Here is a 20,605-nt window from a genome sequence, read left to right on the forward strand (position 1 = left end):
AAACCAGCATTTCTTGCAGATGCCTGCCCTCTGTGGGACACTTCAAGTTTGGTGTACATGAACATGTGTAGGAACAATTACAATTTTTAGAAAAACTTAGCTTGCTCAGACCCTTTTTTCATCTTGAAATCCCATAAAGATGATGTAAAGATCTTGGATTTTACTAAAATGAAATCTCCTCGTAGAGAGGACAATTCTGAAAAATCCATTCATGTAGTGGCTGCAGTCGGAGACTGGTACTGGAGCTTTTAAAAATCTGTATTTACTGAAATTTTCTTTACTCCTTAGTTTACTTAAATTGAATTAAACACTATTTCTTTGGATACATTTTAAGTTAATTTCAGAATATATTGGAATTATATGGCAAACTTTTGTAATTAAACATAATAAAATGTAGTTGCTTCATAGTATTTATATGTAATCATGATTTCACACTCCATAAAATATTGATGCATATACAATAGAACAGTGAGAGTATTACTGAATTCCCATTATGAGCACCAGTATTTCAAATAAGACTTGTGGCCTTGAAGACTGAAGTAACTATACTGAGCAATTAACTAGCATAGAATTAAGAAATAGTAGTGAGCAGGCCATGAAATGTAATGAAAATGTCATTCTAGAACATTCATGCTTCCATGATAAAAGCTTTACTCATATTTAACCAATGAAGTTGCAGTGCATAAAACCTTTGTTTTTCAGAGGAGACAACATTAGTAAAAACTCAAGGCAATGTAAATTGAATTCTGTAAATTATAAAACTTGATTTTTAATATGCTGAAGTGTTGGGGGAAGGGAGTCAGTATTAAATGAAGGTGTGTTAAAATTTGTTTTCAGCAAAATACTAATTTTATGATTGCAAATCTGTGTAGGGCTGAAGATAGTTATTCAAGACTTGCTAGAAGTCTCAAGCTATAGGAAGGAATGTTGGATGCTCTAATTTCAGTGTAGTGCTTTCTGCCTAACATTGATTCATGCCCTCAGAGCTGGATTTTTAAAGTTGACTAGCAGTCTCTTCAGTAGCTTTTGAAAGTAAGGCTGCTGTACACACTTTCTGGAAGACTTTGTTAACAAATCCTAAACTTTCTGAGACGTGTTTCTATGTGCTGGACTCTAAAATTCACAGTGACTACTTTATTGGTTAGACTGTTTATAATAGATTTTGTATGCCTGCTCTGCTGCCTCTGTGGTTGTACTTTCCTTCAATCAGTGTTCCATATCCAGACTACAGTGCCTTGCTTTTCACATTGTCTTTATTTAGAGATCCTTGATTAGGACAGAAATATACCCTCTATAGAAGTAATTGCTCTTTTATTGCCTTTGCATAGATATTTCCACTTAATTTGCCTGTTTATAATGTTTTTTTCTTTTAGACCATCTAGACTTTTGTCATGCCCACTTTTTTTTAATAGCCTATTGCTACATATACCAGATCCTTATTAAGAAAGGTATAACATTTTCTAATATTTAAGATTCTACTTTTAACTTCTTTAAATGCTGTTTTGCACAAGAGTTATAATTTTTCTTTGCTTGAACAGCGCCAGCTGACTGTCAATGTTTGATTGTTGCTTTTCTTCTCATTTAGGCTTCAGTTCTGGAAAACCTGAGGCTGGCAGTACGATCTCAGCTTGGATTTACCTCAATCAGACTTCCTATTGCTGGCAGATCAAGTAACATTTGGAATCGAATTTTTAATTTTGCGAGGTCACGTCATTCTGGATCGTTGGCATTGGTGTCGGCAGATGGAGATGATGTTGCCAGCCAAAGTACTAGTAGAGAAGCTGAAAGAAATAATACTCACAGAAGTTTGTTTTCAGTTGAATCTGATGATACAGACACAGAAAATGAAAGAAGAGACACAGCAGGAGCAGTTGGTGGTGTTGCTGCCACCTTGCCTCAAAAAGTCCCTCCTGCAACAGCAATAGAAGCCACAGTGGGAGCGTGTGGGAGTTCCTCTGCTCAGAGCAGCAGTAGCAGTACCACGGATGGTGGCAGAGAAGTGACAAGTGTAGAGCCCCCAAGCACAAGTCCCGCACGCCACCAGCTCTCGAGCGCACTAAGCCGTATGACTCAAGGCTTACGCTGGGTACGCTTTACTTTAGGGAGATCAAGCTCAGTGAATCAGAACCAAAGTCCTTTGAGACAGCTTGATAATGGGGTAAGTGGAAGAGAAGAGGATGATGATGTTGAAATGTTAATTCCAGTCTCTGATGTAGCATCAGACTTTGACATGAATGACTGTTCAAGACCTCTACTTGATCTCAGCTCAGATCAAGGACCAGGGCTTAGACAGCCTTACAGTGCAACACATCACAGTGTAAGGTCATGCAGTCGAGATGGCCCCTGTGAGAGCTGTGGCATCGTGCACACTGCCCAGATACCCGACACTTGCTTAGAGGCAACAGTGAAAAATGAAACTAGTGACGATGAGGCATTATTACTCTGCTAGGTACGGATTGTTTAGGAAAGATTGTGTACAAGTTGGAGCAATATCTGTCATTGTTTTGTACTTCACAGTTAAAATTAGTTTTTAGTTTTAAAAAATCCAGGACAACATTATGTTAAAGCTATTTTAGCCTGTGTGGTTGATTAAACTTTTCTTATACTGGATGACATTATGGAACTATAAGAGTGAACATTTTAATGGCTCTGAATACATAATGTGTGTATCCAGTATAATCTGATTACTCTTTAAACTGAAGTTTTCCCCATTAGTTTCAAATTTAGTTTATCCTGGTACTCTAGTTCAAACCTGAAACATGGCTGCTCAAGACTTACTGGCTGCCTGTTTAACCCCATATTAACAGGTGAATTTGTACAGAATTATTTTCCTTTAGGAATTGACTCTGTTGTATTATTGCCAACATACTTGTAACTTAATATACTAAATACTGGTAAGGATTGTTAATGTAAAATATGTACTTTTTTTCTTGAGTTTATTCAACACTTTGTCTAAATATTCTTGAATTTCATCATAATGTGAACTTATTAAAGGGAGGAGAAATTCTCTCCAGTAGCATTCTTTTTCTTTCAGAAGTACAAAATGCAATGATATATGAAATTTAGGCATAATAGATAAACTGATGGCAAAAGCTTTTTTAGCACTGACTTTCCTAAACTGCAATCTAATATGGTACAAGCCAAATAGTATGTAAAATCCCCAGTCATTAGTCTTTTTGATTTGAAGTAAAAAAGGGCCGAAGATATTACAACGTGTTAGTTCTTTAAATATCCGATATGTACAAATACACTACAGAATAAGTTCCAACTGGTAATAGATCTTTCCCTAATACTGTAGGGTATAAAGCTTGTTTGGACTCAAGGGATTTGCACTAAAATCATATTAAGGTCTCTAATGAGCTTAGTGCACAAGCACTATCACTTTAAGTACTATTATTGTCTAATATTGCAATGGCTATATATTTCCATGGCTCTTTTCTTGGGGTGTTGCATTTTTGTTGCAATTGAATTTGCTTTACTAATTCCCTATTTATTCATTGTATTTAAAAACTGGTTTACTTGGTCACAGACTGGTTGTTTAAAAAAAACCAAAAGAAAACCCTTTTAGTGTATTTTTTTATGATATTACATGTTGGAGCAAAACAAATCAGTGAGGAAAAAAGCTCATAACTTCCAATTTTGTGATAAGCAGGTTAATATGTGGCTACTAGTGTGACAACAAGAAACTACACCTTTTAAAAACAAAACTGTCAACTACTGTTTTATTTATTCTTTGCCAGTCTGTTTTTAGTAGGCTTAAAGATCCAGTATGAAATGTATTTGTGTGTGATTGTATGCTATTTATTAAATTTTAAATACTTTGTTGAATGTCATTTTAAAGCATGTTTAAAGTCTTGTGCATTTCTGTCGTGTTATGCTGTCGGGCAGAACTGACAAAAATTTTAATATGTATCAAAATTAAATTGAATTTTTGTTATGTTTTTGAGGTACTTTTAAAGATAAATCCAAGGTCTGTCTGGCTTTTTATTTTTTTTTTAAATCCTCATCTCTGAAGTACAAATCACGTGCAGAGGAACAAACAGTTGAATATATTCCAAAGTGTATATATCTTCTCCCTCTTCTCTTCATTCACAGACACTGGGATGAGAAAAATAAAGTATTTTACCATCTGGTTGATTTTTTTCATGATAGTTAGCAGGTAAATTCTGAGTTCAGGATGCAATTATGTAGATTTGTGCTTTTGAGGAACCTTATGTGCAATACAGTTGTAAAAGATTTTGTTATAATGACCCATGCGGTTTCAAGTTTCAGAACAGATCACATCACACTGGTACCAGATCAGGTACAAGTTGGCCCATAATTACACATACTCAAGTAAAAGTCATCAATGGCCATTTTTATTCACATTGAATAATATCTAAATCTGTGGGTAACCTTTAGTCTGATTTCAGTAGTGTTGCTTATAGAGCAGGCAGCTTTGCAATAGGAATATGGTAACACACCCTGAAGTACATGTGAACAATATGTCCTGGTATAAAATGCTGGGTTTTTAAACCTTCCTAAAGTGGTTGTGGAAATGCTTGTCCCTGAGGCAGATAAATTTTAAAGAAAGAGTCTTCACAGAATACCTTCAGTGTTAAACACACACGATGATCTAAATTTGTTCCATTAGATGCCCCAAATAGCATGTACCTATGGACTGACTCCATATTGCAGATGTAAAAAGAACACAATGTTTATTTTATTTTAAAGGACAAATGTTACACATTTAACTGAGAAGTTGGATTTGATTGATAATTTGGAAAATTGTAAATAAAATTCATATTTGTATGAGGTGAATTCGTTGCAGTGATTTTTTTTTTTCTTAGTGGTGTTAAAGGGAGCGATTGATTTTTCTTTTGAGAAATGTATGAGTGATTGGTTGCGTTTGTTTAGTTTGGTTTTATTGGTTACTGCCCTGTTTCTTCTTATGCTGGAGAGCTTGAATTAGTGTTTTGTTTAATTGATTCTTAATTTAGCTGTGCTACAATACTAGGGCAGTTTGAAGAAAATAATTATTTACTGTGGAATTAGCTCATTTTCTGTAATAAATCACTTTAATCTACAAGCTTTGAAGAATCTAGGTTATTGTGAGGCAAGTTTTCTCCTCATGTAAAGTTATTTAAACATGTAAAGAGTTTGTCATTGTTCTTTTTCACATACCACACCTTTTTTGTCATTTGATTTGCACTGAAACATTAAGGGGGGGTGGGGCTGACTGAGCTGCAGATGGTGCAAGGGCTTTACTTTTGTTTCCAAAGCAAAGTTCATTTTCAGTACAAGTTCAGCAAGTATTGCTGATAACTCTTCTTTAAAAACAGGCTGCTGGAGTGGATGCTGGAATTAGTTACTTTATTATGTGTTCCATTTTCTATCCAAATGCCAAAGCGTGAACTTGTGCCAAAGCTTGGATTCAGTCCAGGGAAATCAATTCAGGTTGGGACACAAATACTGTTTTAATTATGTATTAAATACTCACTGCAGATCAAATCATGTTTTTTCCTGTTGGGATGACGTTTTGCTTCCTTTCTGAAAATGTTTTATTCTCCTACATACATCTCCAGATATTTAACTGTGACAGTTGTCCTGAGGAAATGCTATACATTTCCCATAAATCTTGCTTTAAGTCAAACATTTTAATCTTCCTGTAGTTGTGATGAAGCTATTTGTGAAGTGTTTTGTCAGTTTGTGGGATTTTTTGACTATCTCTTTTCTTCCTCCCTTGTGAGTTTCTGAAAATAAGCAGTTGGTAACTGAATTCCTCCAGGACATCAGCTACAGTTCCAGTGCCCAAAATGCGGTGTGTTCTGAAAGGACAAGGGAGAAGTCTTGTACATAGTGGTAAAGCAAGTAGAGGTAAGCAGATTGAGAGTTGAAACTCTTCCTCTTCTATCCTGCACTGGGATTTCGTTGTTGTAGTTAGCTTTTCCTTCATCCAAGTAAATTAAAGTCCATAATTATTGGACTTGATACAGAGAAGTTTTAAAGCACAACATTCATGTCAATATGTCTAGCTGAGGTTTCTGTTCATATGCAGTACCCACTGGCTGGTGAGTAGTAACTTGGGGGAAGAGAATGTAGAATTCACTAAACTGAAGCATTATCTGATAATTCAGGTGGACAAGACTCCCCATGTCATCAGAGAAGGAAATACGAGATGTCGCTCTGAGCAGTGTCAGTGATTCCTAACCGCATTCTGAGAAAGGGCATTTACTGTAAACACAATTTAGCTAATCTTTGTGAATATCCGGGCACAAATTAGTGTTTGTGATATTTTTACATGCACAGTAAATCTAGCAGAAGAGTTTAGCTTCCAGCATTAATTTCTCCTTGTGACCAAGTTGCATCCTGTTATCAAAGAACCAAAGAAAAGACTCAAATGCAAGTGAAGTTTTTCAGGTTGAATCCTGTATGCTGCCTGTGTAGGAGAGAAATGGGTGGAAAACACAGGAAGTGGAAAAAAAAAAAAAAGATTAAAAGATGTGTCACTGGATTTTGAATTTGAATTTTTGAAAAGTTGTAATAAAGCAGAATAGAAACTCTAAAGGAATATAGATGTATTACACTGCACAAAGGATTTTTTTTTTTTTGAGACAATCAATTGCAGTAGACCTTCCCAAAAATAAACCATAAGGTGTAGGACATGTCAAATCAAGAATATATAAGAGAAAGAAAGAAGGAGTTATGGTTCAGTGTGGACTTCCTAACAAATAATAAGGGTTTCTTATGAAAAATGTAAAGGAGAAAGAAAAAACTTATTTTAAGGAATAAGGACATGATCCCTGAAATAAGCATACATTGTGTATTATCTAAGAGAGGCAGGTGTCTGGATTCAGAGCAGAAATCTCAGATTCCATCACAACTTTGTTGACTTGTGGTATTACAGAGGTTTAGTGGAATTGCATTTGTACCTGTGCAATGAAAGAATCATGCATCTGAAGGTATACCAACAGAAATTAAGAAACAGGTTTATCTGCTTCTCCAGGTGTATAAAATTGAAGAAAAACAACTGGTAAAATGTACTGGTTTAAATCTGTCGTCTTTCCTGTGGTTAGTTAAGAACCACTTTGAACAGCCACAGTTGGAGGAAGTAGGTCTGGTCCACCAGAGGAAAACCAGGAACAATATACAGGATAGTGAGGAATGTCATAAACTGGCATCCTATTTCTTCAGTGGCATGCTAAGGAGCAGAGATGTTCAATTTTGCTTTCTCTCACCTACTCTGTTGGCCAGCAGTTATAATTCTGACTGTGTTCCTTCAATTGATGTAGAGTTTGAGAATCAGAGAAAATACAACTAATATTTTGCTTTTTTAGATAATACACCAGTAAAAATAAGAGTTTCCAAAAATAACTAATCACTGTGCTTTTGTGGTTGTGTTCCTTGGAGTTTGAAAAAAATCCGAAGAACTTCATTTTTTTGACTGAGATTATACACTGGGAAGTAACTGACAGGTGTGATGACTCTCTTTTCCCAGAGCATTGTGAGACTTTGAACTTCAATGCCCAAGTTGAACTGTCTCACACATATTTCGAAAGTGGACATTTTATTGGACCCTTTTTGCACCAATGAACAGTGAAAAGAGCAAAGTGCATAGTATGAGGGTTTCTTAATTGCTCCTGTGCTGGATTCCTGCTCATTCTTTTTTCTTTATTGGTTGTACTGTCTGTGGTTCACCATTTGTGTTGATCGAAAAGAGGAGAAGGCAATTAGCCTTACGAAAATGAGTGAACAGTCACTACTTACTGTTGCTCTAAAAAGTAGGATGGTGTTCAGCACACACACCTTTGGCTGCCTTCCTTTGTGTCACATGTGGGATCCAAGGCTGGGTGCTAATGGGCTGCATCTCTGCTGATATATTTGGGGAAAGACTGGCACTAGCATCTTGGTTGTAGCCCAGTACATAGGAGAGCGTATTTATAATAGTTCAGGTGATGTGGAACTAGGGGATGAATTCCTTTCTTAAGGTTCTTTAGCTTTGTTTTATTACAGAAAACCAAGGGGCGTGCTTGCTAGTTTTGGAAAGCTTTTACAACTGAAGAAAGCTTTAGAGATTAGGTTTTGAAACTTTAGCACTTGTTTGTATCTGAAAATCCACCTCATGAAAGCAGCCAGCAGACTCTTCTAAAAACTTGTGAGGTTTTGACAAGGGCACCTGACTGGTCTCACAATTGTGAAGACTTTACAGGTGCAACTACGTTTAGACCATCTGTTTTTATTGAATGAGTATTAAATTCCCACTGCAGAAGAGTGTGAAAGTAAATCCCAGGTGAACAGACATAATGGATTTTTTATAGGAGTTGCAAAGAAATGCCTATAGAGTATTCACTTCTTCCGACTTTCTGAATATAGGAAAAGATAACCATTCGTTCCTTTCTGCAAATACAGAGTACACCTCAAATTGACACATTTTTGTACAAATTCTCCAAAACCTAGTGCCTTATCCATCATTACTGAAAGTTGCTAGTACTGTTTGTGTTAATTTTCTCAAGTCAGTGTGCTTCATGATCCAGTCTTTCTTCCTTGGAGGAGAGTTGTCAAAAATAAATAATATTCCTAATCACACCTCTTCATTAGCTGAGCTTTCTTCCTGCTGCTCATTATCAATCTCTAGTTTCCTTCACAAAATGTCTCTATTTGTTCAAAAACCTATTTGTCTGCTGCTCCTGCATTTTGAGATACATTTCAGCTTCAACTTTAATATGAGGGTTAAAGAGTCCTGGAGTTAAGAAAAAGCTGAAGACAGTGATAATAGAAGAGCTTTACAGCACTAGGGTCTGGTAAAAAGAATGTGAAAATGGAAGCAAAGGGAAGATAAGGTGTGATAATTAAAGAAGAAGTTAAAAATTAATAGTATTTTATATGGGGACATAGTACTTAAAGGTTCCAGGATGAAGTGGGTGAGAGTATGTGTGTCTCAGAAGCCTTTAAACTGATTGTGTCTGCATTATAATGACACTTATAAGATGTCCTCAAGGTCTGCTGGATGTTCCAAACTTCAGTCCTCTGTTTCTTGCAAACTTTTTCCTAAATTTGCTAAATTATTTTCATTTAGTAAATCAAAGATATGGATTGTATTTCAGGGTTGTTCAAATGGAATCAGTTAATCAATAGGCTACTGAGAAACCTCTTATGATTGCACTTCTCTGATAGCTACACTAAACAAGGCACTCCATGTTTAGATTTCTAGGATTATTTGCTTTTCTAGACACAACAAAAGCATTAACATGTGATTCAACTTCAGATTCGTGAGCTTGGGTCACAGTGCAATGGGTCTCAAATCCTTGAGGTACTATGTACCATGTTAGGATCAGTAAATGCTTCCTAACAGGAAACCTCTCTTCAGGATTGTGGTTTAAGCCCAGCTGGTATTTGATTGCTGCACAGCCACTCACTCAATCAATTTGGAAGGGTAATAGTGTGAAAACTCATGGGTTTGTGATAATGACAGTTTAAAAGGTAAAGCAAAAGCTGCACTTGCAAGCAAAGCTAAACAAAGGAATTTATCCATCACTTCCCAGGGGCAGGCAGATGTTCTGCCATCTCCAGGAAAGCAGAGCTCCACTATCCACTGACGAAGACTTGGGAAGACAAATGCTTTATACACCAAATGTCCCTCTCCTTCCTTCTTCTTTCCTCTGCTGAGCAGACACCATATGGCCTGGTGTGTCCCTGAGGTCAGTTGGGGTCAGCCATCCTGGCTTTGTCCCCTTCCAGCTTCCTGTGCACCTGCAGCCTCCTGGCTGGTGGGGCAGTATGAGACACAGAAAAGCCCTTGATGAAGTGCAAGTGCTGCTTAGCAGTAATGAGAACTGTCCTCTGTTACCAACACTGCTTTCAGCACAGATGCAAAACACAGAGCAATACCAGGTACTATGACAGAGTTTAACTCTCTTCCAGCGCAGACCACTACAACAGTGCAGAGTCAAACACTGATTGCAGAGCAAAGATTTGTTTTAAACTGCAAAGAGGATAAAAAAGTAAAATGTTTTGTGGATAAGTAAATACTACCGAGTCAATTAGGAGCCAGAAGCCCTGTTGTAACAGTTCAGTGATCACTAAGAATACAGGCCCAGTTGTCTTCTCTCAGTATTTTAAGTGTTATTTCTGTTCCACCAGTGGTATTTCAGGCTATTTTTTCTAGGGACAGCTGAGCTGTGAAATATTAAATATTTACCATATATAAATATATGGTAATATACATATTTTATATATATACATATTACATGTATGTATATATATAAACAATATATATGTATAATATATACATAAATGCAACTGATGTGAGATGATCTTTTTGGTCCAAGTGGATTAAATAAAAGGGCTGCTTAGACAGAATCCTGTTGTATACCAATATATTATTTAATGTGTTCAAAGCCACCTGTGGGATAAATTCAGTTTTCCTAGGCACAGCATTGTAGGATGTTATGTTGCTGGTTTGTGGGCAGCTCTGCAATTCTGAGCTGGGCATGAAGTTACAGATAGGAAGGTTTAGGCATGTAAGAGTATGATCCACAAAATCTAAATTATCCAGGAGGAAATCAGAGGGGAAATAGAATTCAATCCTGTTCTTGTTCATAAACAGATATAAAGAGGATTTTGAGCATGAAGCTACTCTTCATGCATTTATGTATCAAAGTTTTATCAGCTCTTTCCAGTGCAACACACACAAAAAGGGAACTGGATATCCCAGTGCTCCCTACAGTCTACTGTGGTTTGGCTGATCTGCCTTCAAATCTTCCTTTGCCCCATTTGGTGGAAGGATTTGAGCAGAAACAGTTTATGACTGTCGCTAGCCTGAGTGTCCTCAGAGATGATTATCTAGGTCTGTCACACAGAAACTCCTTTCATAGAAAATACTAAGTAATCATTGGCCAGGGAGAAATTACAAGAAAGTGACTGTTTTAGGTTGACAGTTTAGGTACTTGAGTGGTACTGAAACTCCAGGGTAAAGTCCCTTTGCCAATAAATAGTGCAAAATCTGTTGATGCTGTTCTTTATCATTGAATACCCATTGGGGTGGGCATAGGAACTTGACTGCTATACCCCACGTGACTGCACGTGATAAAATGAACCTCTGACTTTGAGGACCCTATCCTCACTTAACATAGGTCACTTAATTTATACAGGGTGAAAATGCTTTTCCAAATGGATTTTGACCTGTTCTGTTGTGTCCAGTTATGAGTCCCAGTGGGTCTCTGTCCTGTTGCACAAAGTTGAGGTGTAAGACAATATACTTTGGGATGAGCAGATAGAAGGGCAAATGTATGGTGATGCTCTCCTACCCATCATGAAGGAAGGAACAAAGGTGACATGCTGATGGGAAGGTGAGTTTTTTTCCAAATCTTGTGTTCTTTGTCTGAATGGCTTTTTTTATGTGTGCACCCTGTCACAGCCCTCAGAGACAATATTCTATCCTGCTAAATCATCACCACTGAACTGGAAGAGGTGAGAGGATGAAGATGCAAGTGCTCAGCAGATTTAGGGACACGCTTGAGCAGTGTCACATCACTGCTGAGTATGCAAGTCCAGGGTTATGGCAGGAGAAAAGTGGGAAAATGCCATAGAAACTTGTGACTCTGAGAGGGTACAGAGCAGGTCTTTCCTCTTCTGCTCCAAACTTTAAGCTCATCATTTTACTTTCCCACTTCTTTTTCCAGGTCTATATTCTGAAACACACAAGCCGCATTGTGCCAAGGTTACACCAGCCTTGTGTGAAAGCCACCACAGAAGCTCCTGACTTTCCCCTGGCCCTCAGGAAGGGCTCCCCTGGGGCAGGAGATGAGGGGCCAGCACAGTGGGGGCTGCAGCTGGGGCTGGCAGTGGTTGTGTGGGCAGCAGTGGGACAGGCCAGGCCTGCCAGGCACAGCAGAGCCGTGGGGCAGATGGAGCAGGGCATCAGATCTGAAATGGGATTTTCAGGTGGTGTTGGCACACACACCCCAGTTCACACCCCCTCAGGCCAGAGTGCTGTCCATGTAGTGTCAGTGCAGGGGCATAGGGGAGCTGTGTTTGGATCCTGAGGGTGGTGTGTCCCAAATCCTTTGAGAAACAGCTTGGGAGCGGTGTGGACACCACCATCTGCACTGAGAAGGGTGCAGCACTTGGATCACCAGAGCACTGCACTCTGCCTTTCCCTCTGCACGGGCTGGACCCACAGGCTCCCCAGACACGGCTGCAGGAAGCTCAGGTCACCCCTGGGCTCTGTGGCTTCCTCTGTGGAGAGCTCAGGTCACCCTTGGTTTCCTTGTATGTGGCTGCAAAGAGCTTAGTTTGCTTCTGGGCATCACAAGGTGATAAAATAGCCACATTTTCAAAGCAGCTCAGCAAGTTGCAAACCCCCAGGTGCACAGGGCAGGCAGTGCCATGAGAACACCCCAGACCCCCTGAAAGCCTGGCTCGCTTTGTCCAGGCAGAGTCCGGAGCAGAAAGGGCCCCACGCCAGCGCTCTGCTCCCATCTGTGTCACGGGGTACACGGGAGGTGGAGCTGCCTGGGGACAGGGGGCAGTTCCTCCAGTGTCTGTTTAAAGAGCATGGTGTGGTGTGTGTTTAGGGCCATTTGGAGATAGCTGCTCCCCTGGGAGGAGGGGGCAGTGAAGTACTCTGAGGCAAGAGCAACTCTGAGCTGAGGCCTCACTCTCACCTGCTGACATGCCACCCCAAACCCAGGCTCAGCAGAGACTTTTGATCAAAGGGGGAAAAGTTGTGAATGATGACCTCTCTGTGGTGGCTGATGTGTACGTGGAAGATGGAGTGGTGCAGCAGATGGGACCAAACCTAAACCCAGAGCCCTCGACTGGACTTGTTGTGCTGGATGCAACCAACAAGCTGGTGATGCCTGGGGGCATTGATACTCACACACACATGGAGTTCCCTTTTATGGGTAGCAGGTCAAAAGATGACTTCTATACTGGAACCAAGGTGGGTGCACATGTGCACAACTGTTTGTGCATCTGGGCTTTCTCAGAGAGGGATGTCTGCTGGCCATCCAGTATTACTTCTGAAAGAGGGAATAGAGTGTGAATCTAGCACGGCCAGTTGTTCCTGTCTCTTTGACTGCGACATTGTCATAAAGCAGTTGGAGTACTCAGAGATCCACCCTCAACCAGCATGTGATTTGGGTTCCTTCAGAAACTGTTGTGATTGCGAGGGTCAAGTGGGGCAGGCATTTACCCTGGCTGTCAGCATGCTGACTACAACCTGCTGTGGTACATGCATCAAACTTCGTACTTTTCTGAGCAAAGGTTAACTAAAGCAACAGTTTAATTCCCCAGTGCTGTTTGAGCACTTCTGTGGTAATCTGATCTTTCTCCTCTGTTAGCATGAGGGAATGCAGGCTTTTCTTCTGTCTTTCACTTTGGTGCTTACTGTGTCTCTCAGTGAAAGTCCACTTCAAATACACTTTATAAAACTACCTAATTTCTCCAAGTATTACACTAGGAGTGGGATTTTTTCAGCTTTTTTGCTGATCTTATTATATTCCCTGCATATATATCATGTATCAATTACTCATATTAACTGTATTATGCATCATGTCCATACAGTTTCCATAAACAAAATTTTCAAGGCACTTTTCTAAGAGCTTCATTGTGCAGACTGAAATCCTTTGTTCACATAAAGGATCACATTGCCCTACTTGGCTTGTCTGCTAGCCATCACCATCACAGAGACTGTTATACCCAGCTCCTCTCACAGGAGAGCTGGGATTTACTAAAAAGCAGAACATAATTTTTTAAAGTTTTCTGAGTAACTCTGAGGTACTTATAGGACAGGGATGCTGCAAAACAGAGGCTGTGTTCACAAAATGGAATGTCCAGATAGTCACTTAAGTGCCTATAAGAAGATTCTAGATCCAGCTTAGCAATCAGATGTCAAAAAGTTAGATATTGTGGATATTCTTAAACCAGGTCAAAGTGCAGAAAGTGTTCAAACCTATTCACTGAAGGTCATCATCTGACAAATATTTTGGCAAGAAATTCAGGGAGACAGAGTTGTATCCAAGTATTGCAAAATATGCTACAATGATTAGGTAAGATTTACCCATTCAGTTGAGTAAGTAAAGGCACCTCTCTTTACAGACAGAGCGGGGGAAAAGATTTAAGGAATAAAAAGAGACTTCAAGTGGAGTTGTGGAACCCGTGACTTTTTTTTTTCTTGAAGAGTATAAATTTTCTCTACATCCTGTTTAACAAATAAGTCAATCAGTCTTGTTGAAAAATACTTGACAACTTGAACAACTTTTCCTGGAGAAAATGTTTTGCTCAATTCATTAGAGATTTACAAATACTTGTGTCACTCTCCAAACATCTCTTTTTGCATAATATACTGACATATTTACAATTATTCTTCTGATTTCTAAGTGAACAGAAGAAAGAAAGAAAGAGACTAATTGTTGTAGAAAAAGGAAGAAAGGCAGAGTAATATATCATGAGAGACCTGGACAGGCTGGATAAATGGACTGAGTCCAAAAATAAAAGGTTTAACAAGCCCAAGTGCCATGTCCTGCACTTTGGCCACAATAATCCCCTGCAGTCTGGGGACAGAGTGGCTGGACAGTGCCCAGGCAGAAGGGGACCTGGGGGTGCTGGTTGACAACAGACTGAATATGAGCCAGCCTGTGCCCAGGTGGCCAAGAAAGCCAATGGCATCCTGGCCTGTATCAGCAATAGTGTGGCCAGCAGGAGCAGGGCAGAGATTGTGCCCCTGTACTTGGCACTGGCAAGGCCACACCTCAAGTGCTGTGTCCAGTTCTGGGCCCCTCAATTGAGGAAGGACATTGAGGTGCTCAAATGCACCCAGAGAAGGCAACAAGGCTGGTGAAAGGCCTAGAACACAAAGCCTACAAGGAGCAGCTGAGGGAGCTGGGGTTGTTTAGCCTGGAGGAGGAGCAGGGGAGACCTCATCTCTACAACTCCCTGAAAGGAGGGTGCAGCCAGGTGGGGCTTGCTCTCCCAGGCAACTAGCCACAGGACAAGAGAACACAGTCCTAATCTGTGCCACGGGAAGTTTAGGCTGGACATGAGGAAAGAATTCTTTACAGAACGAGTGATTGTACATGAAATAAGCTTCTCCTTCAGTGTGAGAATTTCACTTGGGTTCTCCTGAACATGCTTTTGAGAACACTTTTCTCAAAGTAAATGAAATCAATCTCTATAATAATTTTTTGAGTCTGGACTTTCTCAGGGGAACTTCTCAGTGGCTTTTGGCTTTCACTGTATCCAGATTAATTGATGTAAGGGAGTTGGAGAGGGGTGGGAGGAAATTTGCACTTTTTCTTATTGCTTAATACTAACTTTCTTCTTTTCAGGCAGCTATAGCAGGAGGAACCACTATGATCATCGACTTTGCCATTCCTCAGAAAGGTTGTTCTCTTACTGAAGCTTTTGATACATGGAGAAGCTGGGCAGACCCTAAAGTCTGCTGTGATTATTCATTGCACGTGGCAGTTACATGGTGGAGCAACAAGGTAGACTACAAGAGCTGACTTAAATTCCATGCATTTGTACCACACCTGCTTTGAATTAGTATATGCTAAATATAACTTGCTGGATAGTGTTTTTGTGATTAAAAACAACATTTGAAGTAGCCCACACCCTTCTGAGAGTATATGTTTTTGAAGTCTAGAGATAGCCTGTATCTCTGGATAAAACTGTAAAAGGTAGGGATTGTGCAAGACCAAGACCAGGCAGGTGCAAGGGGAAAGAGGTGTTTACAATCATTTTGTCTTTTGTTGCTTGAACACTTGATATTTTATGCTTCTGATGAGTTTTGTTTGTTTTGGTTGTTTTTTATTTTTATAAGGGTATACATGTAAAATATAGAACTTGACTTCATTTGTAGAGGAAGACTTCTTTTCCTGGGTGACTGCAGTAATACCCCTTAAAGTAAAGCAGGACTGTAGCCAATAGTACATTGAATGTGAAATAATCTAAAAAACCTTTTGTGAATTCACATATGGGAGAATCACCTTTGCTGAATGAATGTTTGCTGATAGCCTGAAAGCTTTACTGATAAATCAGTTTTTCAGGTGCTTGTTATCTATCAGAATGAGATCCAGGTTTCACAAGATGACTTTGGATTCTCAGAGAGCTATGCATCAGTACACAGATATATTAAGTAAATTCCTATTTTATATATGAGTACTTCTAATATTTAAATTCTAAAATATATACACCAAAGCCTTCACTCTGCAAACAACACATCTTTGGTTTTCTGTGTACTGAGTGGTAAAATTGGCTGACCACAACTTCTAACTTAAGGCAAAGACATGAAATAAATTCTCCAATGAAATTTGAGCAATGTGCATTTGAAGCCTCAGCAGATAATAGTGGAATTGTACTGACAAATCCAATAAAACTAGGGAGGTGTAAATCAATGAAACATTCTAGTTTATATTAAGAATGTAACTGTTTTTAAAGGCCAAGATCAATAAAAATAGAATGGTTGGGCATTTTGTAGCTGTAAAAGGCCTGGGTAAAGAAGACTGATATTTCATGCCCACCTGACCAGCTCTCACCTCATCAGGATTTGAAGTATTAATTAAAAGCATAAAATCTTTACAATGCTTTCGGTTAGTGGTAGTAAATAGTGAAGAGGATAAATGGCATGTCTCTATATTTGTTCTAGAGCAGGGCCTTTTGTCAGGTATTTATTAACTCCCACTCAAGATGTGCTCCCATCCTTCCTCTGCATAACTAAAAAAGATTTCCTTGAGTTTTTTTATATATCTTACCCTTCCCGGGCAGACCCAGCCAGATTATTAGAGAGAAGATGAAAAAAAATATTTTACTTTTTGAAAGAAATTAATCCCATGGAAATTGTAATAGCATTACATATACATGTCAATTACTATAATCATCATTTTACTGGGAAAGGAGAGCCAAAGTTATGTAATTTTATGTTTCTAGGTAACCAGTCGTGCAAGAAGTCTTAAGACTAAAAGATGTGTTTTTTCTTTTCTTCTCTTCTCTTCTCTTCTCTTCTCTTCTCTTCTCTTCTCTTCTCTTCTCTTCTCTTCTCTTCTCTTCTCTTCTCTTCTCTTCTCTTCTCTTCTCTTCTCCTTTCTTCTCCTTTCTTCTCCTTTCTTCTCCTTTCTTCTCCTTTCTTCTCCTTTCTTCTCCTTTCTTCTCCTTTCTTCTCCTTTCTTCTCCTTTCTTCTCCTTTCTTCTCCTTTCTTCTCCTTTCTTCTCCTTTCTTCTCCTTTCTTCTCCTTTCTTCTCCTTTCTTCTCCTTTCTTCTCTTTTCTTCTCTTTTCTTTCTCTGTGATGTAATGTTTTTCTGGGCTTCATAGGTTCTAGCAGAAGCAGGAAATCCTAACAAGTAGTGAACACAAAAAAAAATTAAAAAAGAAAATAGTAGTCCTGCACTTAGCATTTTGGAGCTGTTTTGTTTGACAACAAAATGCTTCAAAAGGCTGTGTGTGCTGTTTGGAGTCAGGACAAAGTTCTAAAAGATGAAATATTTTCTGTCACTCTGTTGTTTGCTAGAAGCTCATTGAAATCCAGTTTTGAAAATCAGTTTTGCACAAATGTCCACATTGTTTGAGTTGGACACATTGACTGTAATATTAGAATGGGTGTTTTCAACATTTGGGGGTTTATTTGCAATAAAATTCTGTCTCATTACCTTTTGTAAAAAAGCATTCCCTCCTGCAATTATCTTGTGATTCCAATATTTGCACTGCAGTGCTACTCTTTTATATACTTTGAGAATCAATTTGATACAAGAATCGTCTAAGTCAGTCTTTAAATATGTTACTTGGGCTATTTGTATTGAACATATGTTTGATGGGTGAGTAAATACCCTTCACACTTAAAATTTCTTTATACAAAATTATTAACATGTAAAATACAATTGCTGTATTTTTCAGGTGAAACAAGAAATGGAAAGTCTTGTTCAAAACAAAGGTGTCAACTCCTTCAAGATGTTTATGGCCTATAAAGATATATACATGGTCAATGATGAGGAGCTATATGAAGCCTTTTCCTGCTGTAAGGAACTTGGGGCAGTTGCTCAAGTCCATGCGGAGAATGGGGAACTAATTGCACAGGTGCACATTTGACATTTTGTCCATCAGAGTCAGGAATACAGTTGGTCCTAACCCCAGGTCTCTCCAGACACAGTCAGCTCATGCAACAGAAGCAAATCCAGAAGTGTGGAGAAAGCTTCACTGACTGGGCGCACAAGTCTCAAAGTCTAATTAGCATAATTAGCTTCACTTCATACTTGCTACTGCCACCTTAGTGCTGTGTGGAGGCACTGAGAGTTCTGAGGCCCTGAGGGTATAGCTGCACTGGTTATAGTCGACATCAGTGATAACTTGAGTGGTAGAATAGTTTCTTCAACTATTCCAGGCATCAGTGCTTTGACTCTGCTCCAGGTCCCATAACAGAAATTTACTCATTACTAAATAATCTCAAATCAGGACATCTTAATTTCCTGAGACAGAGTAGCAACAAAACCTTTTGCCTCTCTAAACCTTGGAGTTTTCAGAAGCTCTGGACATGCATCTTTGTGTTTAGGCAAGGATTTTTCCTTTTTTTCTCTCCAATGAGGGTTAGTAGTGTCATTGGACGTCATTGGCCATGATATTTAAGTGTCCATATTGAGAGAGGGGTAGGGTTTTCAAGAGTAGTGATTTAATCCTGCAAGCCAGTGAAGTGTGTTCTCTGAATTTACTTAGGTATTCTGAGATCTAAATTTATTGAGATATCTTAAATTTCAGATAAAACTACAGTAACTTATTTTGGAAAAAAAATCAGAACTGCCTAATTATTTTTTTCCTTGAACTGGCTGAAATGTCTAGTTCAGAATTCATTTGACTGACAGCATGCTCACGACACCATAGAGACGCTTTATCTGACTCTTAGATGTTTTTGTGTGGTCTTCAGGGTGCAAAGAAGATGCTGGCAATGGGAATAACTGGCCCTGAGGGTCATGAACTGTGTCGTCCTGAAGAAGTGGAAGCTGAAGCTACACAGAGAGCGATTACCATAGCAAATGCTGTAAACTGTCCCATTTATGTAGTCCATGTAATGAGCAAATCTTCAGCAAAGGTGATAAGTAATGCACGAAGAGAAGGTAAAAGACCTAATTCTTTTATGCTTGGACAATGGCACTGGGGGAAGGATCATGGAAAACCAAACATAGCATTAGTGTCTTACTTTTCATGGGCATCATAAGCCTCAGATTGGTGAATTTCTCGGAGTGGGATGTCTAAATTGTTTGTGTGTGTGTGGTGTTGGGCCCAAGGGGAGCAGTGTGGAAGAACAGCAACCAGAATTGAGACTTTCCCCTCCCCAGTGCAAATTTTTTTCTCTTTGTACTGTACCTCCAAGGTCAAAGTGATGGCCAGGACAGCATTATTGCATTAAAAATTATGTGACCAGTTCAGGACAAAAAAAACTCTACTGTTCTCCTTTCTTGAGTTTGTCTGCAAGACTTTACCAGATACCTTGATGAGAAATTCTATAACAGAGACCACACCTTATTTTTACAGACAGTGCCATGATGTGACCATGACTCCTATTCACTGGGCACTTAAAAGTCATGGTGAAGATGAGTGTCTGAAAGCCTTGATTTTCACTAGTGCAGGGTTGCTCAGGTTTGCACTGCAGTATTCACAAATAATTCTGATCAGCCAAGAGGGCCTGACTTTCCTGACTATCTGTTAGGTAGACTAGGAGCAGCCTGAAGGGTGTAGGTATTCAGGATGTTTTAATCTCCTTATCTATAAGTTCATCCAGAGCAGCACATGGAACAGCAGCACTGTGAGGAGACATTATCAAGGTGGAAGGAGCAGGACAGAAGCCCAAGATTTGGAGGACCTAAAATTATCTGTCCTAATTTTCCTTTTACATCTTTTTTTACTATGCTTTTACATCATTTGCATTTACAGCTTGTTTTCACCTGACTTGATACGAATTTCATAGAGACCTCAGTTTCCCTATTTCTTATCTTTAGATAATGCCTACACAGGGGGCATAGATTATTAATATTAAAATGTAGAGTATGAGGTCGTGATACATCAAAGCAGTGTGATTGTGCTAATATAGATGGATGTGTTTATGCCCAATATGTATGACCATGACTTCTAGTAAGATTTAGCAGTAATTCAAGTTTGTAAAAGAATCTACCAGAATGAGTTTTATTGGCACATCTTCTTGTACTGTGCTATATTGGATTTCTCCACTAGATGCCAGTGCTGCCAGGAATGTGGATTATATCCATCGCTTGTTTGTACATTCACAGGTGTCCTGTGAACACTAACTACAAGAAGCTATGGCTATATGGGAAATATCCAGATTAAAGATTAAAAACTGGCTGTGAACAAAAACAGTGTTTCATAATACACTGTTCAAGTGAAGAATTTTATGCTGACAGTAAATACTGTAAAACATTGATTAGGCATGTGTCATAAGAATAGTCTGCAGTGCCAGTTTGATTCCTGAGGATAGATGTATGTCTTTCTAGTATCTACTAATTAAAAATTGGGACAATTGATGCACATTGATGAAAATTGTATTTTGTAGCTTTCTGGGCTGATGCAGTCAGATTCACCAGTGCTTGCCTTTGTGCACAGCAACAAATAACATATCTTCATAA

General features: G+C 39.0%; 2 protein-coding genes across 3 annotated transcripts in view; both read left to right on the forward strand.

The window, feature by feature from the left end:
* The window catches only part of LRP12 (LDL receptor related protein 12), a 49,261-nt gene extending 44,461 nt beyond the window's left edge, over positions 1-4,800 (forward strand). For both annotated transcript variants that reach the window (XM_005516968.3, XM_014256419.2), the window contains one exon: positions 1,586-4,800. In XM_005516968.3, the coding sequence (XP_005517025.1) occupies positions 1,586-2,449 (864 nt within the window). In that variant the 3' untranslated portion in view covers positions 2,450-4,800. The remainder of the gene's footprint in view (positions 1-1,585) is intronic.
* Positions 4,801-12,552: 7,752 nt separating this feature from the next.
* DPYS (dihydropyrimidinase) overlaps positions 12,553-20,605 on the forward strand; it is a 29,510-nt gene continuing 21,457 nt past the window's right edge. The window contains exons 1-4 of the mRNA XM_005517391.3: positions 12,553-12,922; positions 15,309-15,467; positions 17,871-18,050; positions 18,892-19,081. Of these exons, the coding sequence (XP_005517448.1) occupies positions 12,653-12,922; positions 15,309-15,467; positions 17,871-18,050; positions 18,892-19,081 (799 nt within the window). The 5' untranslated portion in view covers positions 12,553-12,652. The remainder of the gene's footprint in view (positions 12,923-15,308; positions 15,468-17,870; positions 18,051-18,891; positions 19,082-20,605) is intronic.

This window comes from Pseudopodoces humilis, chromosome 1 (assembly GCF_049639895.1).
Source record: "Pseudopodoces humilis isolate 2021_Gansu_Grassland_sample_001 chromosome 1, ASM4963989v1, whole genome shotgun sequence".
Classification (NCBI taxonomy): Eukaryota; Metazoa; Chordata; class Aves; order Passeriformes; family Paridae; genus Pseudopodoces; species Pseudopodoces humilis.